The sequence below is a fragment of the Oenanthe melanoleuca genome, chromosome 1 (genome assembly GCF_029582105.1).
Source record: "Oenanthe melanoleuca isolate GR-GAL-2019-014 chromosome 1, OMel1.0, whole genome shotgun sequence".
NCBI lineage: Eukaryota > Metazoa > Chordata > Aves > Passeriformes > Muscicapidae > Oenanthe > Oenanthe melanoleuca.
This window is the reverse complement of record NC_079333.1, coordinates 92,607,159-92,628,472: the sequence shown is the minus strand read 5'-3', so window position 1 is coordinate 92,628,472 and position 21,314 is coordinate 92,607,159. Positions and strand designations below refer to the sequence as shown.

Here is a 21,314-nt window from a genome sequence, read left to right as displayed (position 1 = left end):
TCTTTTTATTTTGCTTTTATTCGGAGTCTAGCCTAAAAAAATAACTGGTCTTCTAACTGGCCCAAGTAATTTCATCCTAGGAAAATTCTCTATAATCTTCTAGTGAGTATGTCTCTTGGACATGTTGATTTTTTATTCACATTCTGGCAATGAACAAGTACGTGCATTAACCTGTCACAGTGACATATGAACACTTTTCACTAAGAAAAACTGATCACCATAAAAGCATAAAAAAAGGAAAGAAGGCAGATGACATGGAAAGACAATTTCCTTGTTGCTATGCTATCTCATAGTACAGTTCTGGAATGGGAAAAGGCAGTGATTTTTTGTTGTTGTTTTTTGGGGTTTTTTTGATATTTGTGCACAAAGAGAAACTCACCTCTGGGATTCCAGAGCCACAGGCGTAAGGAGCAAACACTCTGACCAGGGAGACTGCCAGGAAAGCAAAACATAGAGCCCACATAATGTACAGAAAATAGTTTAGAATGTAAGCACTTGCACCCTAGAAAAATAACAGTAACAAACATTGTTAGATAAATGCAGATTAGCAAATCTCACACTTGTACTAGGGATCATAATGGCATGGAACCTGATTTTTCATTTACATTGTAAATGCTGCTTTTCCTCAGGAAGGACAAATAACTTCATATACTCCAACAATTTTATTACTCATGGAAAGAAGCAGCATACTCATAAATACCTAACCCAGTCCATACAGTCTGTTTGCAAGGGACCCAAATACCTTAAATTGAGCATCATTCAAGCACTAGAAAATCTAACTAACCCACATAATATTTGAAAACATCAAATAAATGTCATAAGGGCAAAAGCAATAGGTAATGAAAAGGCACCTAATGAAGGAATCTGCTGGGTTCATCCCATGATAGTGGACAAGGAATGAAGGAATGAGACCCTGATACATATTTTTCTGAGGGCTGGTATTCAAAGGTCAGTTCTCCATGCAGATGTTGATTTTTTTCAAACAACATCCCTGTGTATATCAGTAGCCAGTTCAATTCACAAATAGGAAGGGTAAAACTGTAAATAAAGCGTTTCTTTCTATATAGTGCTGTCCATTATAGCTTGGCAGAACCTACTCACACATCTCAGTCATTTTTGCCCCAATATTTTAAAATCATTCCAGTCAGTAATTGGCCCATCTTCAAACTGAATAGCTTTACTTTCCTAAGGTAAAAATTAGCATTAGAATGGGAATGCTAATGATCAACAGCAATGGTTGACTGTACAGTGCCATAGTGAAAGCATAGTCAATAGTGACCTTCAGGTTTCTACCTTTTTCCAGTGGTCAAGTCAAAACTTTTGTTAAAATCTGTCTTGGAATACCTCTGCCTCTTCACATGCGTATTTTTTTAGATCAATTTCAAAAACCCACCAACATGGACAAAAGAGAATCTACTCAGCAGCATCAAATCAATACAAGGAGCTTAAGCCTTCAAACAATATCCTGTAGCAACATGACACTACAGAATAAAAAGCTGAGATGAATCTCAGTGCATGAATTGGTATGAATCCTTCACCTCTAGGTGAACTCTTCCTACCGGATGCAATCCCAGCTGCTCCAGAACATCAGGGCCCCTGCCTCTGCTCTGCAGGACAGCAGCCTGGATATCAACATCGTGATAAATCAACTAGGAAAACAGGCATTAATCAATTGTATCAGTTAACAGAGCTGGCCAAGCCTTGTTCCCAGTCATAAAAAACGTAGAGATGAGAAGTCTCCTTGTTTTCAAATCTGCAAGGAATCAACTTTTAACAGCTCGGGTGCTTGCTAGCTTCATTTTCCAGGTCTGTCCAAATGAAAATGCAGCAAGGATACCACTAACCCTTATCCCTATGGATGTACCTGGAAGAAGGGCAATTTGTTAAGCTGGTGCTTGCTGGAGTTAGCAGCTGGCTTTGCTGATGACAGCAGAATGCTGAAGCAGTACAGTGTTATCCCCCAGTGCCCTGAGACCAAGCAGCCATGGATCCCACACTTGCAGTGATTGACATTCAGCTGGAGTAACCAAGGATCTTTGTTGCTACAGCTGAAGACAGTCTCATGAATGTCTTCTCCTAGTGCTTCCTATTACAAACAGCTATGACAATATTTACTCTTCCTCTAGAGAAAACTCTGGATATCTTGCCTCAGGGCAAACCCCTCCTGTCAGTGTGAACCTGGAATACCTCCAAAGAAGGCCAACACCATTACAAAAATTTGGCCCTACTAGGTTGAGCAAAAGCCATAATTTTGCTTTTAAATTCACTGGAGGAAAATTAACTTTATTTCTTTTTACTTCTTCTTCTTCTGCATCTCAGAAGTCATAAGAAAACTCTGTCAGCTCGTTACTGCAGTCACACATACACCTACAGTGCTGTGGCAGGACCCCACAGGAGTCTGTATGGCCAGTTCAATCTTATCCCTGGGGACATCTTTCATTGTTACATTTTCCAGATATCTGGCATTCTGCAGGTTCAACTGCAGCAGCTTCTAATGATTAATAATATGAAAACCTTTGGGAAGTGAAGCAGCAGTAACTCATTATAACAAATGGTTCATTTCTCATCCATTACATGCCATTACTAAGGCTCTGAACCAGTGAAAGTCTTGAGCATGTACACTGGAGTCAGAGACTGGAGCAGATCACCAGCAGAGCTGATCCTGCTATGACCTTTCCCATGACAGCTCAAAAGACTCACCCTGGAAGCAATAGTAATGAGGCAAGAAGGGAAACTGAGCAAAATTTTGTATTTTAGTTTGTAAGACCAAACAATATTTCAGATCTGGTGTCAGCCCAGTTTAGACACAAGTGGAACACAACTGAAAACAACCCTCAGAAACTCAGAAGACTGAGATAAACCACATCCCTCAGGATGCCCTCCAGTGCATGGTTACTGCAGAGGCCCAGGGCTCTACTCTGACTCGACAGGGATCTCACAGTTTACAGACTGTCTCCTATGGATGTCACAGCAGTGTGTGGCCTCAAGACTGACAGGTTCAAGGCTGCAAAATTGAGATGTGGGTTCCAGGTCTACAGGGGCTTCCTTGTCCTGCAGATCTCAGCTTCATGGCATGAGATGCAGAAGCCCTGGAACAGGCATTCAGTCCATTGCTGGATCCAGTGTCATGATCCATGGAAGGCATGGGTTCTATCCTCTACCCTGGACATCTGTACACCATCAGAAACAGGGTCCTCAGCCCCAGTGAAGCTGGGGTTGGGACCAAACTGAATCTGCAGGACAGGGAAAGTACAGATCACCAGTGACATCTGATGACCTTTTGATCTGCCAGTGAATTTGAGGTTTTGAAACTTTCTCACACCAAAAAACCCTCTTCACCTCCTCTTTGGAAGTAGTTCAAGATCAGAAGGGTGAAGGATAATTGGCCTACAAAACAGTGATGAAGGAAGAAAACATAGCTTGGTATGTATCTAATGGGCTATTATGTTTTCCATAATAATTTATATCAAGCCTCTGCTTTGGGCTTATAGGAGCACTAGAATGGAAACATTTTTCAAGAGATGCCATAGGAAATGTCACAATTCTCCATGAAAACATATGTACAGGGTTTATCACAGCCATAAATTGGCAAAACCACAAGGAAGAACTGATCTAAATCTCAGTCCTCAAAATGTCAAATTTAGTTGGCTATGATGAGAAAGAATCACAGTCATGCATAAAAAAAACGAGGCATGTCTGACTAAGGTACCTTTAGGGAAACTGTTTCAAATACTTTTTGCCTAGATTGTGCTCCAATGTGCATTGTTGTTTTATTGGGCTCTTATGTAAATGTCAGGCACAAAGTGAAAAAGAAGAAAAACACAGCAAAATTATTCTGAAACTCAGTCAAGTTCAGTGTATTTTGATACCTTCTAAAATCCTCTACCTCTACAGGAACCATACAGCACGAAACTTGCCCATAACATAAGCCTTTTGAACAAAACTGAATTTTGACTTTCCAAATTCACATTTTTATTGGGCTTTTCCTGGGATTTCAGTTAACAGTAACAGACAGATATATTAAAAATATTCACAGCCTCCATCAGACCCTCAGGAACCCACGGATTTTAGAGGCCCATTTGTTTTAGGAAAGTTACTAAAACTAAGCCAAGATGAACCTTTTCTTCTTTGTCCTACTATGACAGTACACCAGGGGTGAGAGGCCCAATTTGAACACAAAGTGAGTGAAGTTTCACAGTTTCTAAAGGCAGATTTTCTAAAGGCCACAGCACACAACAGCCATGACTGCTGGTTTTGAGAAGCAGGAGAAAGCAATAAATTTTCTCAAGGATATGCATCTTTCCTATATTCCATCCAAAGTAACAGTATGTCAAACACATGCATGGGATTTCCAAATCCCCTAATAATTTTAACAGTTTCCTCTTGTTTGCCTTTCCACTTTTTTGTTTGTTTGTTTGTTGTTTGTTGGTTTGGCTTGGGTTTTTTGTTTTGTTTTGTTGGGGGCTTTTCTGTTGTTGTTCTCTTAAATTACACCAGCCCCATCCTGTAGCTTTATATCAGGGTGATATTGCTTCACTGTCACAAAGACACACACAACTCCTGTTGATGAAGACCAGGTGAACCTCACAAACCTCTGGCAAAGGGAAGCTCAGCTCAGCACTGGCAACCACTCTGAGAGATTTTTGTCTCTGATCATGTGGTGAGAATATTCAGGGACAGTGAGCACCCCCACTATGGCTAATTAAAACTATAGAGAATTGAGCTATACTTATGCACAGACACTCTCACCTAGTACTTCTTGTCCTGCACACCAAAAGCAGCACTGAAGGGAACAAGAATGACACACTTGCCTGGCAGTGAATGTGTCCTCAAACACTGTCTGCAGGACCAGACACCCTCCACAAAGGGGGAAGGTCTGAGACAACCCCTCCAAATCATCCACCCACCCATCAAATTCAGCTTTTGTCAAATTCAAGTCAGAAATAAGGAGGAAGGGGGGATTTGAGACAATAATTCTGCCAAAGATTTGAGTTGTGAAGGGATCAATATTATTCAATATATTAAACAACTTAGGTTGAAAATTAAATGTGGTTTTTTTGTATTTTTTACAAGTAGTGTCTGCCAAATGGTATACAGGAAGGATTCTTTTTAGTGTTTTTAAAATGAAACTTTCACTTTTGCTTTGAAACAGCATTCTTTGTATTTAAAATAACTGCAATTCTGAAAGAAAAAATGTAAGGGAAAAAAAAATCTTAAAATAGAAGTTTCATGTCTGTCCAGATCAGCTTTACCCCTTCCTGCCCAGCACCCCTGCAAATCCTTCACTCTGGCCACCCCCAGAGAGCCCATTCTTTCCCCAGCTTTTGGTGCAAGCTAAGCATCTCGATGTGTCATAGAGGAACTAATAGCAAGGAATAAACAAGCAGTTCTTATGCAGCTCCCTGTATCAGAATACATAAAACCTCATCTGCAATCCCAAAAATATCCTCATAAATGTATTTATCAGTGCTCATCTTTTTTTGTCCCATAAAATTATTTTAAAAAGGAAAAAACGAAAATGCAGTTCAGGTCCCCTGGTGATTATGCTATGCATGTTATGAAACACTTTTACTTTAAGACTGATTAAAAAAGGGTGCAATGGCACATTTTTCCAGTTTCCATTGCACTGAAACCACAGGACCTCCTTCAAGTTAAGCAGATTTTGCTAGTGGAAATGTCTTTTTTTGCAGTGTGCTCAGTTCACTACTTTCTTTTTCAGAAGACCTCTCTGGAGGGAACATCAAGTATGAGAAAAGGGCATTGCCTGGCCTGCTGTGACCCCACTGATCAGGCCTCTCATACCTCAGACTGGCTTACAAGAAGTTCAGACCATTTCTGCCACTGGGGACATTTGTCCCTGTCATCAAATGTCGTTTCATTAGACGTCCAGCAGCACTGCTCGTGGCTGTACCAGAAGGCAGACAGGCAGACACCCTCTTTCAGGTCTGTCATCCAATCCACAGCTAAATCTATCACTCCAGCTAGTGTACCTGGGAAAAGAAGTGCAGAAAAAGAAATGCTGGCATTAAAATCAAGTTGCAAGGATAATAGATCTAATTTTAGTGACAGAATAAAACCCATGATTGGGTAAGCAGGAGCAGTGTAAGGCTGTGTTCTCAGCCTGGAGAAGAGGAGGCTCCAAGGAGACCTCACAGCAGCCTCCCAGTACATAAAGAGGCTTACAAGAAACATGGGGACAAACTTTCTATCAGGCAGTAGGGCACAGGCTAACAATTTTAAACTAAGAGAGGTTGATTTAGACTAAGTATAAGGATAAAGATTTATATAATGAGAGTGGTGAAACATGGGAACAGGTTGCCCAGAGAGGTGGATGCCCCAATCCCTGGAAACATTGAAGGTCAGGTTGGACAGGGCTCTGAGCAACCTGATCCAGTTGAAGATGACCCTGCTTATGGCAGGGGTGCTGGACAGGATGGCCTTTAAAGGCCCCTTCCAACCCAAACTATTCTCTGCATCAATAAACTCAAATATACCAAAGAACTGGGGACAGCAAAAAGTTTTTCTGACCTTCAGTGCTCTCTCATAAGCTCTTATTTTAAATATATAATTTTCATACTGGCTGATGGCCAAATGGGGAGCTATAAACAATGTCAAGCCTGCACCTGTCCCAGGCAGTTCCCATCTGGCTGAGATGGGGAGGACATGGTGCAGGGTCTCTGTGCACACGCTTGGCCACAGGTGTCAACCCTCACTGTATTTCAGGGGTAATGGAGAAGGATATGCATGTTTAGGTACAGCTTTACTGGTGCCAGCACAGCAACCTTTTAGAATGATGATTACAGACACAACCTGGATGCCAAATTCTGACTTATAAACTTAACAGAATGGGCTTTTGATACGTCTGAACATTGATTAGCAATCCGGACATGCAGAATAAAATTATCTTTCAAATCTTCCCTGTACCACCACACTCGTTTGTGTCTCCCCAGTAATTCCACAGAGCTACAGTGACACCCGGTGGCCACCAGACTCAGACACAAAAAGAGAACATTTCTGCTTCTCTGTGTCATCTACTCATCAGCAATAACAGCCTGCCCCAGCAGCAGCACCTCAGAGCAGGTGGGTCCCCAGGAATACAAGAGCAGCAGTGTGAACAATCTTCATCTGGCCTCCCCACCAAACAACATTTGTGGGTTTTAACGTTCCTTCCCTTTTCTCTGCATTCAGCAGGCTCTGGCTATCAAAGCCTCATTTCCAGGAGCTCCTCAGAGCCCTTCCTGCCACTGGACTGTGTCATACACCATCATCTCTCTCCAGCCTGACAGTCAAGGTCCTGTGGGTACTTGCCACAGACTGGAGGCAGTGAGGGGCTCTGATCAGGCTAATTTATGTGTGCACCCTCACACAGGAAACTATGATATGATCCCAAAGGCTTCTGTTACATTCTCAAGATGTATTGGTGTTATCTGTAACCAAAAGTTGGCTCTGCTGTGAGCAGGAAGCCAGAGCAGAACCCCCTCCAGACATCCCTTTCCCACCTACACTTTTCTGGGACTAACAAAGGATGCAGGTTCGATGACACTCCAAAAAAGACAAGATATATATATATATAGATTATATATATATATATATATATATATATATATATGACATTATATATGTATCATCCTGCCCAATGGGATGGTCCTCTCCTTCGTGCCTCCATCAGCTATATTTTGTTTACTTGTGGCTCTGTGGTGACCAACACTGTCCTGAACCCACAAATCAACTGAAAACTAATCTGGCCAAAATCCATTTTTTCTAGCAAGTCAGAACCAATATTCACTCGCCCAGTGCAGCTACACATGCACAGAGCAGCAGGGCCCAGTGGCAGATGCACTGGAGAACAAGGATTGCTCCTTTTGGCTTATATTGGCAATAGAGGTGCAGCCTTTGAGGAATTCCAAAATCTGAAAGATAAAGTTTACCTAATTGATGGTATTTAGGCTTCTAGGTCAGTTAAGCTCCTTTTAAATTCCTGGGCCTGGGTAAATGACCCAAGTGCTTTTGGAAACTTGTGGAAGCCCCTGACAGCCTTTTCCCAGAGTCCCTTCTTGCTTTACTCCACGCCCAGCACAGGGACAGCAGGGGCAGAATGCTCCATGGGACTCTGATGTCCTGAGTACTGCTGCTGCCACTTTTCCCTTTCTCTCCCACTCCTTGCCATACTTTCTGCTTGCCTCCAGTAATGCCTGGACCCAGCTGCTCAAGGGTTCACAGTGTACATCCACTGAGCCTACTCCCCTTGGAGCAGCAGTAGCTTCTGCCTGTTCAGCAGGGGAAGGACCATGACTGGTCCAAGCAATCCCATCTGATCATACCCATGCCCTTGTGGCATGCTTTCTTCTCTGAGCAGGCAATATTTTAAGAGAGGAAAACGACATAAAACTGCACCACCATCTCCTCCCTCCCCAAACCTGGTTAAGATACCTGACTAATATGGTTTGACTCTCTGAGCTAAAACACGTTGCTCTGCCCCTCATCATTGAAAAGGTTCCAAGAGCTACCAGACCTCAGCTGTAGCTCACCCTCAAGCCCCTTTCCCAAGCTGGGCATGTCAGTGTTAGGGCTTATCAGAGGGCAGTGACTCTGGCTTTTAACAGCCTCGAGGATTTCAGCAAGAGGTTTCATTGCAAACTAGAACTGAATGAAACCTTCTGGGATGTTTTTACTAAAACAGGAATGTGTGCATTTACCACATTCTTTGTATGAGGAAAGGATTAGTGAGGTCACTAGAGCCCTCAAGGGCTTGCTCTGACTTTATTTGCAGGCAGAAGTCTTCATCCCAGATGAGAACAACCCTGGTCTTCAGGCAGGACTCAGCACCCCTGGAAGGAGTCAGTCTATCAGACTCTCTTCCCATCTCACCCTCCCAACAAAGTTTTGTGGAAACAATTACATGTCTATGAAATTACATAATTTGCCAAACATGTCACTTCAGAAATGTTTTCTCAAGAATTTTACCAGTACTTCTGAGGCTCCTAACAACTGTAATAAACATATTAACTTGACAGATGCTGAGCAGGAAATTCCCATCACCCCTTGGAAACTGGGAAACTTCACATGCTGCTTTTACCAAGCAGCATGACACAGGAGCACCCTGACATCGCTGAAAAAGCATAAAAAATGACAGCTGTCTGAGCTGGGTCAGAGAAGTGCAGCTTTCCAAGCAGGAAGATGTGCTAAACTGAGGAAAAGACAGGAGATATTGAGGAAATTAATGAATTTGCCATGTGAATTTAGGCAGACTGTTAAATATGTAATGTCTGTCTGGCCTGAAAGCAGATCTGAAACCAAGTCTGAAACTGTATTTTGCCTTCACGCACAGATAAAGAAATAACCCAGTGGAAATAGCAGTTTATAAAGCTCCCCTTTGAGTGTCCAATATTTTCCCCACATCATATTTTTTACTTGCAGAATTTAAGTGATGACAAGGAAAAAAAATCTAAAAATAAAATTGACTTCTGCAAAGCAGAGATTCAGAAAGTCAAAGCAGCCCATCAAAGCACTCAAATGCAGATTTCCTAAAGCAATAGAAAAATCCCCCTACTGGTGAAAACATTTTTTTCTAGGTCAGGACTCAAAAGGAGACTTTGCAAGTGGGTATTTTTATTTAGGATCATAACTATATGAATGCATACAGCTGTCTTTTTAGCTTAAAAACACAAACATCAGTGGAGGGACAAAGAGAAGCAGATGGTACCACAGCAGCTTGGGTGAGATGCTCCAGGCACAGCTGTAGCACTAACACATACATACCTGCCAGCAGTCCTATGAGAAGCATTACAACCCATCCTGACCAGGCATCCAGCAAACTCTTGATGAACTCCCATATGGATTCTTTACTTTTGCTTGTAATCTGAAATTAAACACATATTAACCATAACACATATTAAACTTATAGAAATTAAACACCTATTAAACATATGTTGCTGATTCGGGTTGACAATTGTAAAGTACAAAGTTTAAAATAATTAAACTCCTAGATGGTGCATACACTTTCTCTACTCTTTACTTCCTTCAGTAATGATAATTTATTCAGAGATGCTCAGCTGATTAAGTTGTAGCAGCCCCTTCATATTTACAAACTCAGGACATCCCATCAGGATGCCCTATTTAAAAGTTCTCCTCAAGTCATCCCACATCTATATGACTCTTCAAGTCATGCAACAAGGTAGGAAGCAGTAACTTTGGGAAGAGGTTTGTTTTGTCACTGTCACTTTCCAAAGCAGTAACTTTGGGAAGAGGTTTGTTTTGTCGTGCAGGAGGGCTGTGAGCCAGGGCTGTGATGCACCAAAGCCTGCCCCGTTACCTTGCGGTGGCGGTCGGTGTCACGCGATTTCTCCCGCAGCCAGTCGATGGTGTGGAAATCTTCATAAGTTCCAACATCGGGAAAAGGCTCATCCAGAAAATCCATCAGGTTGCCTGAACCATTCATGTCTCCTGCATTGACCATATTAGGATCTGTATGCAGAGAAAAAACAAGTTTGCCAATAAATTCAGGCAGCTTTGTCAGGCATGTCAGAACCAAGTTTTATGAAATAGCTTCACAAGCCAGGAAGTCAAAAAAACATGAAGAGTAGTCCTTGGAGGGCACACACAAACTCTTCATATTTGCTTTTAAGAAAGTAGGGGGAGAAATATCCACCACATATCATACTAAAGTGCAAGAAGAGATAAAAGATACCTGTCCCCAAACTGTAACAAACAGTTCCCAGAGGCATTTGATGGAAACTTGGACAAGGGCACGTAGGAATATGAGAACGCCTATTCCAGCAAGGTGGTCTGATCAGGGGCATTGGAACAACATGGGCAATGAAGGAGAAACCAGAATGAAAATATGCAAGGGACACAGCCCTGACAGAGCAAACATAAAGAACATGAGCAGAAACAAACCTCACCACTCATGCTAATTGGAGAGCTATTGTGTGTGTGCCTCTGGGATACAGGATCAGCTACTGGTTGAATCTGCACATGAGAAAGTGGCAGCCAGGTCTGGGAGGGCTCCAGTAGCTGGGCAGGGGGATCCTGGGTTGGGACTGGAGCAGGCAGCTGTGCACTTCTTCATCACCTAACAAAGTGTTGTTCTAAAGATGGTTAATCCCATCCATCCTAAAAGAGATGTCTGGGAAATGGGTTTTCCAGAGAATACCTAGGGTTTGTAATCTGAAATGAAACATCTAAAAAAAATATGTTATCATGGAGTTACAAGGGAAAAACACGAAAACTCATAAAAATGGGGACATATACAGACTTTAGGGGTTGTATAGAACAGATCCTGCAGAGCCTGTTGCTCCTTCACTGACACAAGGCAACTTCTGCTGGTCACTGATGAGGCCAGCACAACACCAATGATGGCCACTCACTTCATTCCACCAGGTATAGAAAAGGGGTATTTCACAAGAATTTGTATCTTTGAAACTATGAGGAAATTTCCCAACTCTGTAATTGGAACAGGCAAAAATGTAGCAGATAAGCTTTTAGTGGACTGTCCATAAACCCTGATAACATGCCCAGCCCTCTTTATTTAGTGTCTTTTTTCTTCCCCTCTCCCCATTTTCAGCTATTTTACTTGAACCTCACCATGTAATTTTTTGCCTTAGTGGTGGCTTCAGCGATGCAATAAGTGTGAATACTCTTGTCAGTCTCTGCTTTCCACCGTGTAGGGTTTTTGGGTGACACAGACAATGTGCTGAGCACAAGCAGCTGAGAAAAGCATTATTCTAAGGCAACCAGCAGGTCACCATTATACCATTAACAGTAGCCCTTTCAAATGTGGAAATTAAGCAATCTCCAAGCACCACGGCATGTTTGTCTGAAAGAGAATCAAGCAAGTGAATCACAGCCTGGGGAAGGAAACAGTGCAGAGCAGGTGTCCTGTGCAGGGCTGCAGAGCACAAATAAGCTGCCAGAAAATTGGTGTGATTCAAAAAGCAGAAGTTAAGAAGAGCAAGAATTGAGAACAGCAATGCTCGGCCAAGCAGGGAGAGCACGCTCCCACTTTCGCCAAGGAAAATGAGAAATGAGAATGAAGGTGGATGATTACAGGAGCTGAAGCTGCAAGAGGATGCTGAGCTCAGTGTTTCCTAAGAGGACTGAAAAGGGAAGCTGAGATGAGGTGCAAGGATTAGACCATGCTATTACTTTTTAACATTGTGATATTTGCAGATCATTTGCTTCACCCCATTCTTCCCATACAGCAGAGAAGGACCTGTAAAGAACATGCAGCTCAGGCTGTCTGCCTGCACAAGGCAGCACCCTCTGCTAAATAAACAAACTTTGGAAACTTTTCTGGAAACTGAAAGCATTGGCAAGTTTTCCTTCATACCACAAGAAAATTATCCAACGTGCTAGTTATATCATGTAAAAAATAGCTTTTTAAGTACGTTGTCAATGCCCAGCACATGACAGTATTGTGATGGATAATACCAGGCCAGACCACAAGTATGTAGGATAATTACAATCTCAGTCTGAATCTATCCCAAAAATACGTGCTACACAACATGTCTAAGGAGAGCAAAAATGTGCTTAGAGACCACAGGGCATGGAAGACTAAGAAAACAAACTTTGAACTCAAGGTACCAGTACCTGGAAATTACAGTGAACTGGATAACTGCCAGCCTTAAAGTTCATTTCAGGTACTATGCTTTTGAAAGCAGAGATGTGATATCAGATTATGCAAAACACAATTTTAGTAAATAAAACCTAGCTACAGCACTTTTGAATGGAGTACTACAGAATTTCCATCTTATATCCTGTCACCAAGCACTGTAAGTATCCCTTTCTTTCCCTTTATTTTGCATTTATTTCTCTCACCTTACTTTGGCATCTGTAATAATGAACAAGGTTTATTTCAGGATGAGCTAACTTGCCCTCTGAGTGAAGCTTGCAGAGATGCTTTCAGTTCTGCCAGAGCTGGAGCCACACACCAATCAGTCATTTACAGGTATTTTAATACAGATAAAGGGCATATGAACCTCATCCAAACAAGAATTATAGCCAGGTGTACTGCAGCAATGCACCCCAATGATGGCAAAAGCATGAACAGCCTTGTTGCTGGTTGTCTCATTTAGCATGAGAAATCTGCACTATACTCAGGATGCTAAAAACCAGACTCCTTTCACAGCTGATGACAGAAAATTAAGTATTTACATTAGAATGGGAGAGTTTGCTTCCCAGAAATAATAATTTCTGTTTATTGATCACAAAAGAGGTGTCAGAGGTAGGTATCTTCATCCTATCTAATGAATGCAACACTACCAGTTCAAAAGAAAACATTGCAATACCATGACATGCAGAATTAGTTACAAATGCAGATCCTCAGACCTGAGCATCTAAGGGATTTGGATTCTCTGACAGAGCTTATTGTGTACAATAGAAGGTGCTGAGTCTTTCTGAGGAGCCGTCTAACATTTGTATTTTGTCCCTTTGTTATTCCATGTCTCAGATGTCCTTGCTGTCCTTTCCACTACTTTTGCAGATGCTGATGCAACATAATTTGTGCAAGGGCTGTTTCCTGCTTAGTCCCCACATTATTTTCCTAATAATTTCTGGCACTCCACTAGCTTTTCCTAGGGCAGACATCCAACACTAAGCAGTCTGCTGTGACTCCTTGAGAGACAGTGGCCAGTTTGGAGCCCATCATTCCATACTCTCTTAGGGACATAGGGACATTTTCCCCTTTGCTTTGCCTTTGCCCACTTTGAATTCCATCAACCATTTTATTCCCTACAATATAGTAGAGAGCCTAAACAGTGAAGACTCATTTTTACTTACTAGCTTACTGTATCTACAACTGAACCTGTGTGTCAATACTCTGCCTTAATAATTGCAAACATAGAAAACAAAGAGACCTGACTGAACCACATATCTCTGGAACTCACAGGGTTCTTGTTAGCAGACTTCCCTGGATTTAGACCCAGGCCAGACTACTGTGATCCTGTAGATGTAGCAGTCCTGGCAGGGACTGAGTCACAAATCCAGAGAGGCCAAGACTGACAATTGTGCCTCCTGATAGAGGCTTTCCTGGATGTCACATAACCATAGACATCTTCCAGAAATCTTGGGCTGGATCAATCTGATAGTCAGTCCCTGATCTCCCAGCTAGCCATGCTTGGTGCCCAGTATTCTGAAGCCAGAAAGAGTTAGTTACCCTACAAATGTCAGAGGAGCTGCATGAAAGCAAGCTGGAAGTAGGGGTCCAAATACCAGCCCGTGAAGCTTTATGACTGTAGGAAACCAGATAATTTTTAAACACATAAGGAAAGCAAAGAAGAGATTACAAAAGCCAGGGTGCAAACATAGGGAGAGCTGCTTATGGACCAGAACACACCAACAATCACAGCTGGTACGACCTAGACACAGGATCTCATTACATTTACTCATTTTTTATTTTCTAAAGAGCCAAAAAGTAATAATATTATCATATTAGGGTCACATTTCTTCTGCAAGTCTCATAGTGAGTAAAGTCATCACTTGACTTCAATCAGTTTGGAGCTAAGCTTTATAGAAGAGCTATAACTCACATTTATAGTGAAAATGCTGACAAACTCTCAGCTTTAGAGCACTGTTACAGCAGGTGCAAATGTGAAGCCACAGCCAGAAGAGCTCTATCAGTGAACTGACATTCTAGGTAGTCTGCTGACTGGCTGATTGGATATGAAATGTATTTGACATGGCAAGCACAGAACATAACATCCCATGGTTCAAAGAGGCTGAAAAGTATACTGATGGAAAACAACTAGCTGAACAGTGATCAAAGGAAAGTCTTGGCCCTGGCCTATTGCTCCTAGACATGCTAGTTCCATGCTATGTTCTCCTCATCCTGTTTTCTGTTTTAATTGGATACATTGCACTGAGGCAGGCAGTATGATTTTTAATGCAATTCCAACAAGTTTCAAGTAACTTTTAGCAGATCACAGTTACTGAATTACTTCAACACTTCAAATGTTCCTAGCAGACAAACGTTCACCTACATGTTTTGCTGTTTTCCTTGAAGTGGGGGGTTTGCTATGTGACACATGCAGGATGAAGGCAGCAAAGAATACCTCTCTTCTGCTGTGGCATAAGGAATAAGGGAACATGGCAAGAGGCTAGGAGGAGAAAGCAGAAGCCTAAAAGCCAATTGCAAGTTTCTCAATTCACATTTGGAGTGCCTTTTTCAGGGTGTCCAAAGCATCAGCTTCTCCATCTCTTACAAATGTGCCATGTACTATCCAGCACACCAAAGGAGAACACGGTGTGTCTCAGGGCTTTTCTGTGCTCTGGTACCAACACACTCACTGTGATAAAACAGAGGGGATCCTCCTCCAGACACAAAGCTTTTGAATCATGACTCCAGCAGAGCTGAGCCCACCACTGACCTGAATTTTGGTCAGATGAGCTGGGCTCGTGTGGCATGACATGACAGCAATTACTGCAAAAATGAAGGAGCATGGGGGCTGTGAAAATCCCTGGGATTTATATTCTATAGTAGTCAGTAATGAACAATGCAATTTTGTTGGCAATCCTTACAAGACCCCTTTGCTCTGGCAGGTGGTTTGCCTCTCTGTGCCCTTAATACTTGAATTGATGTTCCAAGGACCAAGAATGGTGCCCCAGCCTCACGGGGCTTTACCTGCTCAAGGTGAACTCTCCTCCCAAGAGCTGGGTGCTCTGCCAGCATCCATCCATCCCACTCCCAAGGAATTTGGGAGTCACAGAGGTGGACACAGAGCATTCTCTCCTCACAGGGTCTGCATCCAGGCCAGTGCTGCCAGCAGAGAGAGCTGAATCCCAGAATCATGGATGGTTTGGGCTGGAAGGGTCAGTGATCAGAAGGAGCCCTAAGGGGGTAAGGCTGAGGGAGAATGTTCCTAGAGCCAAGTATGGTTACACCACAGGTCTTCAGCACCACCTGGCCTGAGAAAGTGAGTCTGACAGCTGAGGAGGCAGTGGGCAAGATCATTAACAGGGTCACCATGAAAGACACAAATGAAAAGTACAGGGAGATATTAGGGGTGTATGTCTTTTGGGGAGGGGTCAGAGACTGAGGTCTGCTTAGCCTAGAAGAGACCAAGGAAGGCCAAGGTTGTGTGGATGTAATTCCCCTTCTACCACATGCCATATAGAAGATTATTTAGAAATGGCAACATGGGATATAAGAGACAAGTTAACAGTTATTAAATATTCTTGTTAACAAGAAGTAAGATGCTCTTGGGTGGTGATTTTACAGCAAAAAGCAAGCAGGCTGAATCCCCAGTAAGTTAAATGGGTGTTTTTCTATAGGCTGAAAAATATTTACAGGCAATTTAAGATTATTCAATTTAGAAGTTTCAGACTGAACGAGCCAAACAAGTTATTGACCTTATGTCTTAATGATGAAGTTTATAAAAAGCTGTTAGAATGGCCTTGAATCAAAGTAATCAAGTTCAGACTCCTGGAAAAAGAGAAAAATGCTGAACCCACTTATAGCTCCTTTTTGAAACATAATGTGGGGGGAAAAAAATGCCTATAAATTGAGAAAATACAAAGAAAAGAGAAAGTATTAAAATTGCCAATGCCTTGAAAGGCAAATGCCTTTCCTACAATTCAAGGACTAATGGCACAGCCTCCAAATACAAGTAAATTGCCCTGCAAACCCTCAGTCTCTCATCACACTAGCACAGGCAGGCTGCAGTATCAGAAACAGTACTGTAAAATATTACAGCACTTTATTGTATGGCCCCACCACCACATATTATGGTGCTTCCAGCTATGATAGTGTGGTCAAGTCAAATGCAGTCATGTCTTTGATGTGCAGCTTTACCCCAAATAACCTCTATGGAAAAAATTATGAAACCACAACAGAGCTCAGAAAACACAGGGCACCAGATCACAGGGGAGAAGGGAAAGGCAGGGGAGAAGGGAGGGAACATTTGGAATAAATGGCAGAAAAGTGAGGCACTCCTCTGACCAAACCACAGCCTTCAGCTGCCCCTCCTCAGGCACCACGTGCTCAGCACAGAGAGCAGGAGCAAGGCCAGGGAGGCACAGGAGCTGATACCCAACCAGCAGGGCTTCCCACCCTTCCATCACAGCCAGACTCCCTCTCCTCCTCTTCTCCTCCTGAGAGGCAGGGTAAACGACACCCCAACATCCCACTCCCTGCTCCTTCCCACCATGATTCTCCCTTTAGAAAACAATTTCTTTTAGTATGAAATATTGTGTGCCTGCTCCCCATTCAAGTTTTCTTGGAAAGTCTGAGCAAAATTAATTCAGCTGCTCAGTTATGTCAGAAAGGCAAGGGGAAAAAAAAAAAAAATCCTAGCTCTTTCCCTGCAAGCTCCAAATGGAATTTTTGCCAAAACTGGCTCTATAAAAAAAAGTTAAACTCACATCTCTGTTTCCAGTGAATCTTAAAGGTCCCTCCAATAAATTTACTTGTTAGTGCAGATGCTGAGGCTGTGGAAAAAGTAGGAGGGAAGCATCAGTGCCTCTGGAACATTTATCTGCAGTTTTGAAACTGAGCTGAAGCACCTCTGTCAAAGGATGCTCCTCTGCAAAAAACCCAGAAGTTTGGGCACATGAGCCTTGTGAACTGTATCAACTCCACACCCCTTTACTTCTTGAAGGAATCAAGATTTGATTAGATAAAACTTTGGAAGCCTTCAACTTCTGGATAAGAAACTACATTTCAGGAGACAGGACACCCCAGAAACCAGCCCTACCTGTAGGAGCAGGTATGGTTTCTATTCTTGGTTTTCCTCAAGTCCTCTTCAAAAAAAAAAAAAACCCAGGAATTTCCCTTCTGAACCCATGGTTTTTACTGCCACAGAGCTCTAAGCCAAATCTGAAGTGTCAGGGGTGCTACAGGGTTTTTCTCCTCATCCCAGACACAGCTGAGCTTTGCAGTACCAGATTTCATGTTCCAGTCCTGTTCTGTCTCTTTATTCAGAAAATTTTAAGATTAAGGGGGAAAACCAGGTTTGGAACTGCAAAAAGAAAAAGTGAATGTGTTCAGAGAGAGCAGAGTTGCACTGTCAGAAGGGAAATGCCCTGGACACAGTTAAAAAACTCTCTCCTGAAATGGGATGTTCAATGGCATTCAATATACCTTCACAAAGATTTTTGAGCCTTCAGCTTGAAATAAAGCTGATAAAGCTGATTGGAAAAGCCATTAATCTGTTCTACCATGTCACTTGTCGTGATTTGAGCAGAGGCCGTAAGTCATTTTCACATAGGAGAGTAATGTTTTCCTGTTCTCAGGGCACTGGTTTTCTGTGTTTGATGCTGATGGGCTGCACTGCTACAGACAAGTTATTTCATCCCCCTGAGAGGAAGCTTCTGCAAGATGGGGAAACCCTTTCCTTGGGGTGATGTTTAAGAGCAAAATGTTAAAAGTGCTTTAGGAACAGCAGCCTAGTGTAACCCTGCCAGAGTGTCTCTTTTGACATTAATAATCTTGTGTGTGACTTTTTAATTCTGCCAGGCTAGAGATGAAAAAAGCTGAAAAAAACCAACACCTGCTGCGTATGTATGCACACACACAAAAATTAATTAAGACTCTTTCTCTACCACCTCTCACTAAGAGGAAAAATTGACACACACCCACATCCACACATCTCTGAAAGCTGCAGCATGATGGCAAAAACAATCAGGAAAACAACACCACCTTTGAGGGTTGAGCACCATGCTGGGCTAGGAGCTGTTCAGCCCTGAGAGAGGCTGAAGACAGCACAACACCAACCTCCAACACAAGCAAGATGTCTCTGCACTGTGGAGGAGACTGGTTGGGAGCATCCCCTTTTCCCTTGCTATAGCAGCTGGCTACAGTCACAGTCCTGCTCACTTTGCCCTACAGGTCAGCACACAACAACTTCATACGAAGCAGTTCCCAGCCCCAGGAGGTGCCAGTGCTCCAGATGAGCCTGTTTGGTTCAGGCAGATAGGAAGCTCTCTAACCCAGGGTCTCTAACCCATCTCCTTCTCCTCTGGCCCCTGTTTAAAAGCAGCCAGCTACTACCTGTGAAAAGGTACAACCTTTGTAAGGGAGGTCCCCATGTGCATAGAGGCTGAGCACTCCAGCCATGTGCTGGAGCTATTCCATGGCATCCCAGTGCTGCCAGGGAGAGCACCTTCCAGCTGGGGATGTCCCCAGGGCCCCCCTTTTACACTCAGCCACTCTTAGGGCACTGAAGTCCTTGATTTCTGAGGGCCCTCAGCACACAGACAAGACAGGTGCCCTGTCTTCTTGCACAGAGGATGTCTGACAGACTGAGAGCCCAGGAGAGCCCCTGCCTGGCACACATTTCCACAGGGCACTTCCACATGATCCGGATGGGAACCCCTGACACTTGTGGAACCCAAGCCTGGCAGCCCTGCTGTGCTCCTTGCCTGGGCAAAGAGCCAAATCTCAGTGAGCCTGGTGGGCAAGAGCACAGCTGGGCTCAGAGCCAGCGCTGCAGAGAACTGAGCCAGCCTTGACTCCAGAGGGAACCAAGGAGGAGAAACCCAGCACTGGCACGGACACCTTATTTTCTGTCCTGACACAACCACATATCTGATCACTGGAAACCCCTCACTAGGATGTACAATCTACTTCAGCACGGGAGACCCAAAATATCCCCCCTTAATGTATGGGTGAGCACAAAGAGATTCTAGGTGTGCCAAATTTTCAGATTTTTCCAATAACAGGAAAAAATTATTTGAACAAAGAATGGGATTTGGAAGAATAAAAAAAAAACTTTCTGTAGACCAGGAGTAAAAAGTCACCTGACTCTGCCTGACGAAGCTGCAGCTGAGTCATCCTCTGTTCTCTGGCAAAGGCACAGAATTATTTATTACAATTGTTTAAAAAATACATAATTTTCTTTTCTGACTAGTATAAGATCAAAATTAATTCAGTTTCTTACACTGTAACATTTGCATTACAATAAAGTTTTTTAAAATTAAGCATTTTAAAACCCTGTAATATATTTTAAAAGCTATACAGAAAAAAAAAAAATCCCACACAGGAGTCACCATTTTTTCCTTTACAGATATATATATCTCCATGTATTTGTACAGAGCACATAATTAATCATCCACGCCAGGAAAACAGACTCTGGACTTTGCTTCCACAAATATTAAACCCAAAACACCGTTTGCTGTGGATTTTCAGACTCTTGCTGATCGGCATTTTGCAAGGGAGCAAAAATACACTTGTCATCTCCTACATTCCTTTTGGAAAAGGATTTTCCACATTTATATAGGACAAGGAAAAACCGACCTTTTACTATACAAATTATGACACAAACCTGTCAGACTAGGTGCTTTGATACCACATTAGCAAAAATTAGCAATAAAGGAAAAGCCTGTTTCCCCAAATACACCTCTTAACCCCTCAAGCAAGTTAATCCTCATTCCTTTATGAGCTTAGACACAACAGCAACTTCCTTTAAGAATCCGGGGGGGGGGAAAAAAAAGGCAGGGGATGCAAGCAAACCACTATTGCTGTTCTCTTTGCACGACTGAATGATGGCTGCTCACGTAAATACAGAATTCCTCAGACACGCGAAGGAGCCACCGGAAAGCACAGGGAACAAAGGGCCTTCTTTAGCTATAAAGCTCCATCTGGCAGCATTTCTACTGGAGATGTCAGCCGGGAGATGAGCGCAGAGCCAGCAGGCAGCCTCTGCACCTGCAAACCCTCTGCTTGCAGAGAAAATGTGCCGCTTTATTTTCCAGCAGAAACGCTGCCCGACGGAGCTGGAGCTGCAGCACAAGAGCGACCGGCAAATGATTCTTTTCCGAAGGATTATGCTGCTTACCTGCAATGCAACATCATTTAGCCCAATCCCAGTGATTTTAATAGCATCCTTCCCGGGGCGGTCGGGCTGCAGCAGCAGTGATGTCATGGGGAGGAAGCAGTAACCATCATGTGATGCTTCCTCCGTCTATAGGATATCTGATCGGGGAGACGCGCCGGCCCGCAATCCTGCGGGATTAAACGCAAGCCGCTTTACCCTGCCCTGCCTGCCCCGTCACCACCAACACACGCTGCTTTTTTCCCTCCCTAACCTGAGCTAATCAATCGCTCTGTGCTTTTTTTTTGCTTTTTGTTTTTTTGCTACAGCAACAACATTCACATTTTTCACGCTGTGTGCATACCAGCATATTCCTGGTGACTCTGCAGGCCGGGTTGCTGCTCTGTGAAATATGTAATCACAGCACCTTGGAAATAAGACAAACTGCAATTTCACCACCCTCCTTGTGTTTTTCTGGCACTGCATTTCAAGCTTACCCAAATTGATTTCCCTGCATTTCCTGTGTCATATTCATGCTCTGCAAATCTTCCTCAAAGGTTTCGTCCTTGT

General features: G+C 43.0%; 1 protein-coding gene across 1 annotated transcript in view; it reads right to left on the bottom strand.

Moving 5' to 3' along the window:
• CLCN4 (chloride voltage-gated channel 4) overlaps positions 1-20,954 on the bottom strand; it is a 37,873-nt gene extending 16,919 nt beyond the window's left edge. The window contains exons 1-5 of the mRNA XM_056499302.1: positions 20,769-20,954; positions 10,313-10,464; positions 9,760-9,859; positions 5,803-5,990; positions 380-502 (exon numbers count right to left, since the gene is read on the bottom strand). Of these exons, the coding sequence (XP_056355277.1) occupies positions 380-502; positions 5,803-5,990; positions 9,760-9,859; positions 10,313-10,456 (555 nt within the window). The 5' untranslated portion in view covers positions 10,457-10,464; positions 20,769-20,954. The remainder of the gene's footprint in view (positions 1-379; positions 503-5,802; positions 5,991-9,759; positions 9,860-10,312; positions 10,465-20,768) is intronic.
• Positions 20,955-21,314: the final 360 nt, after the last annotated feature.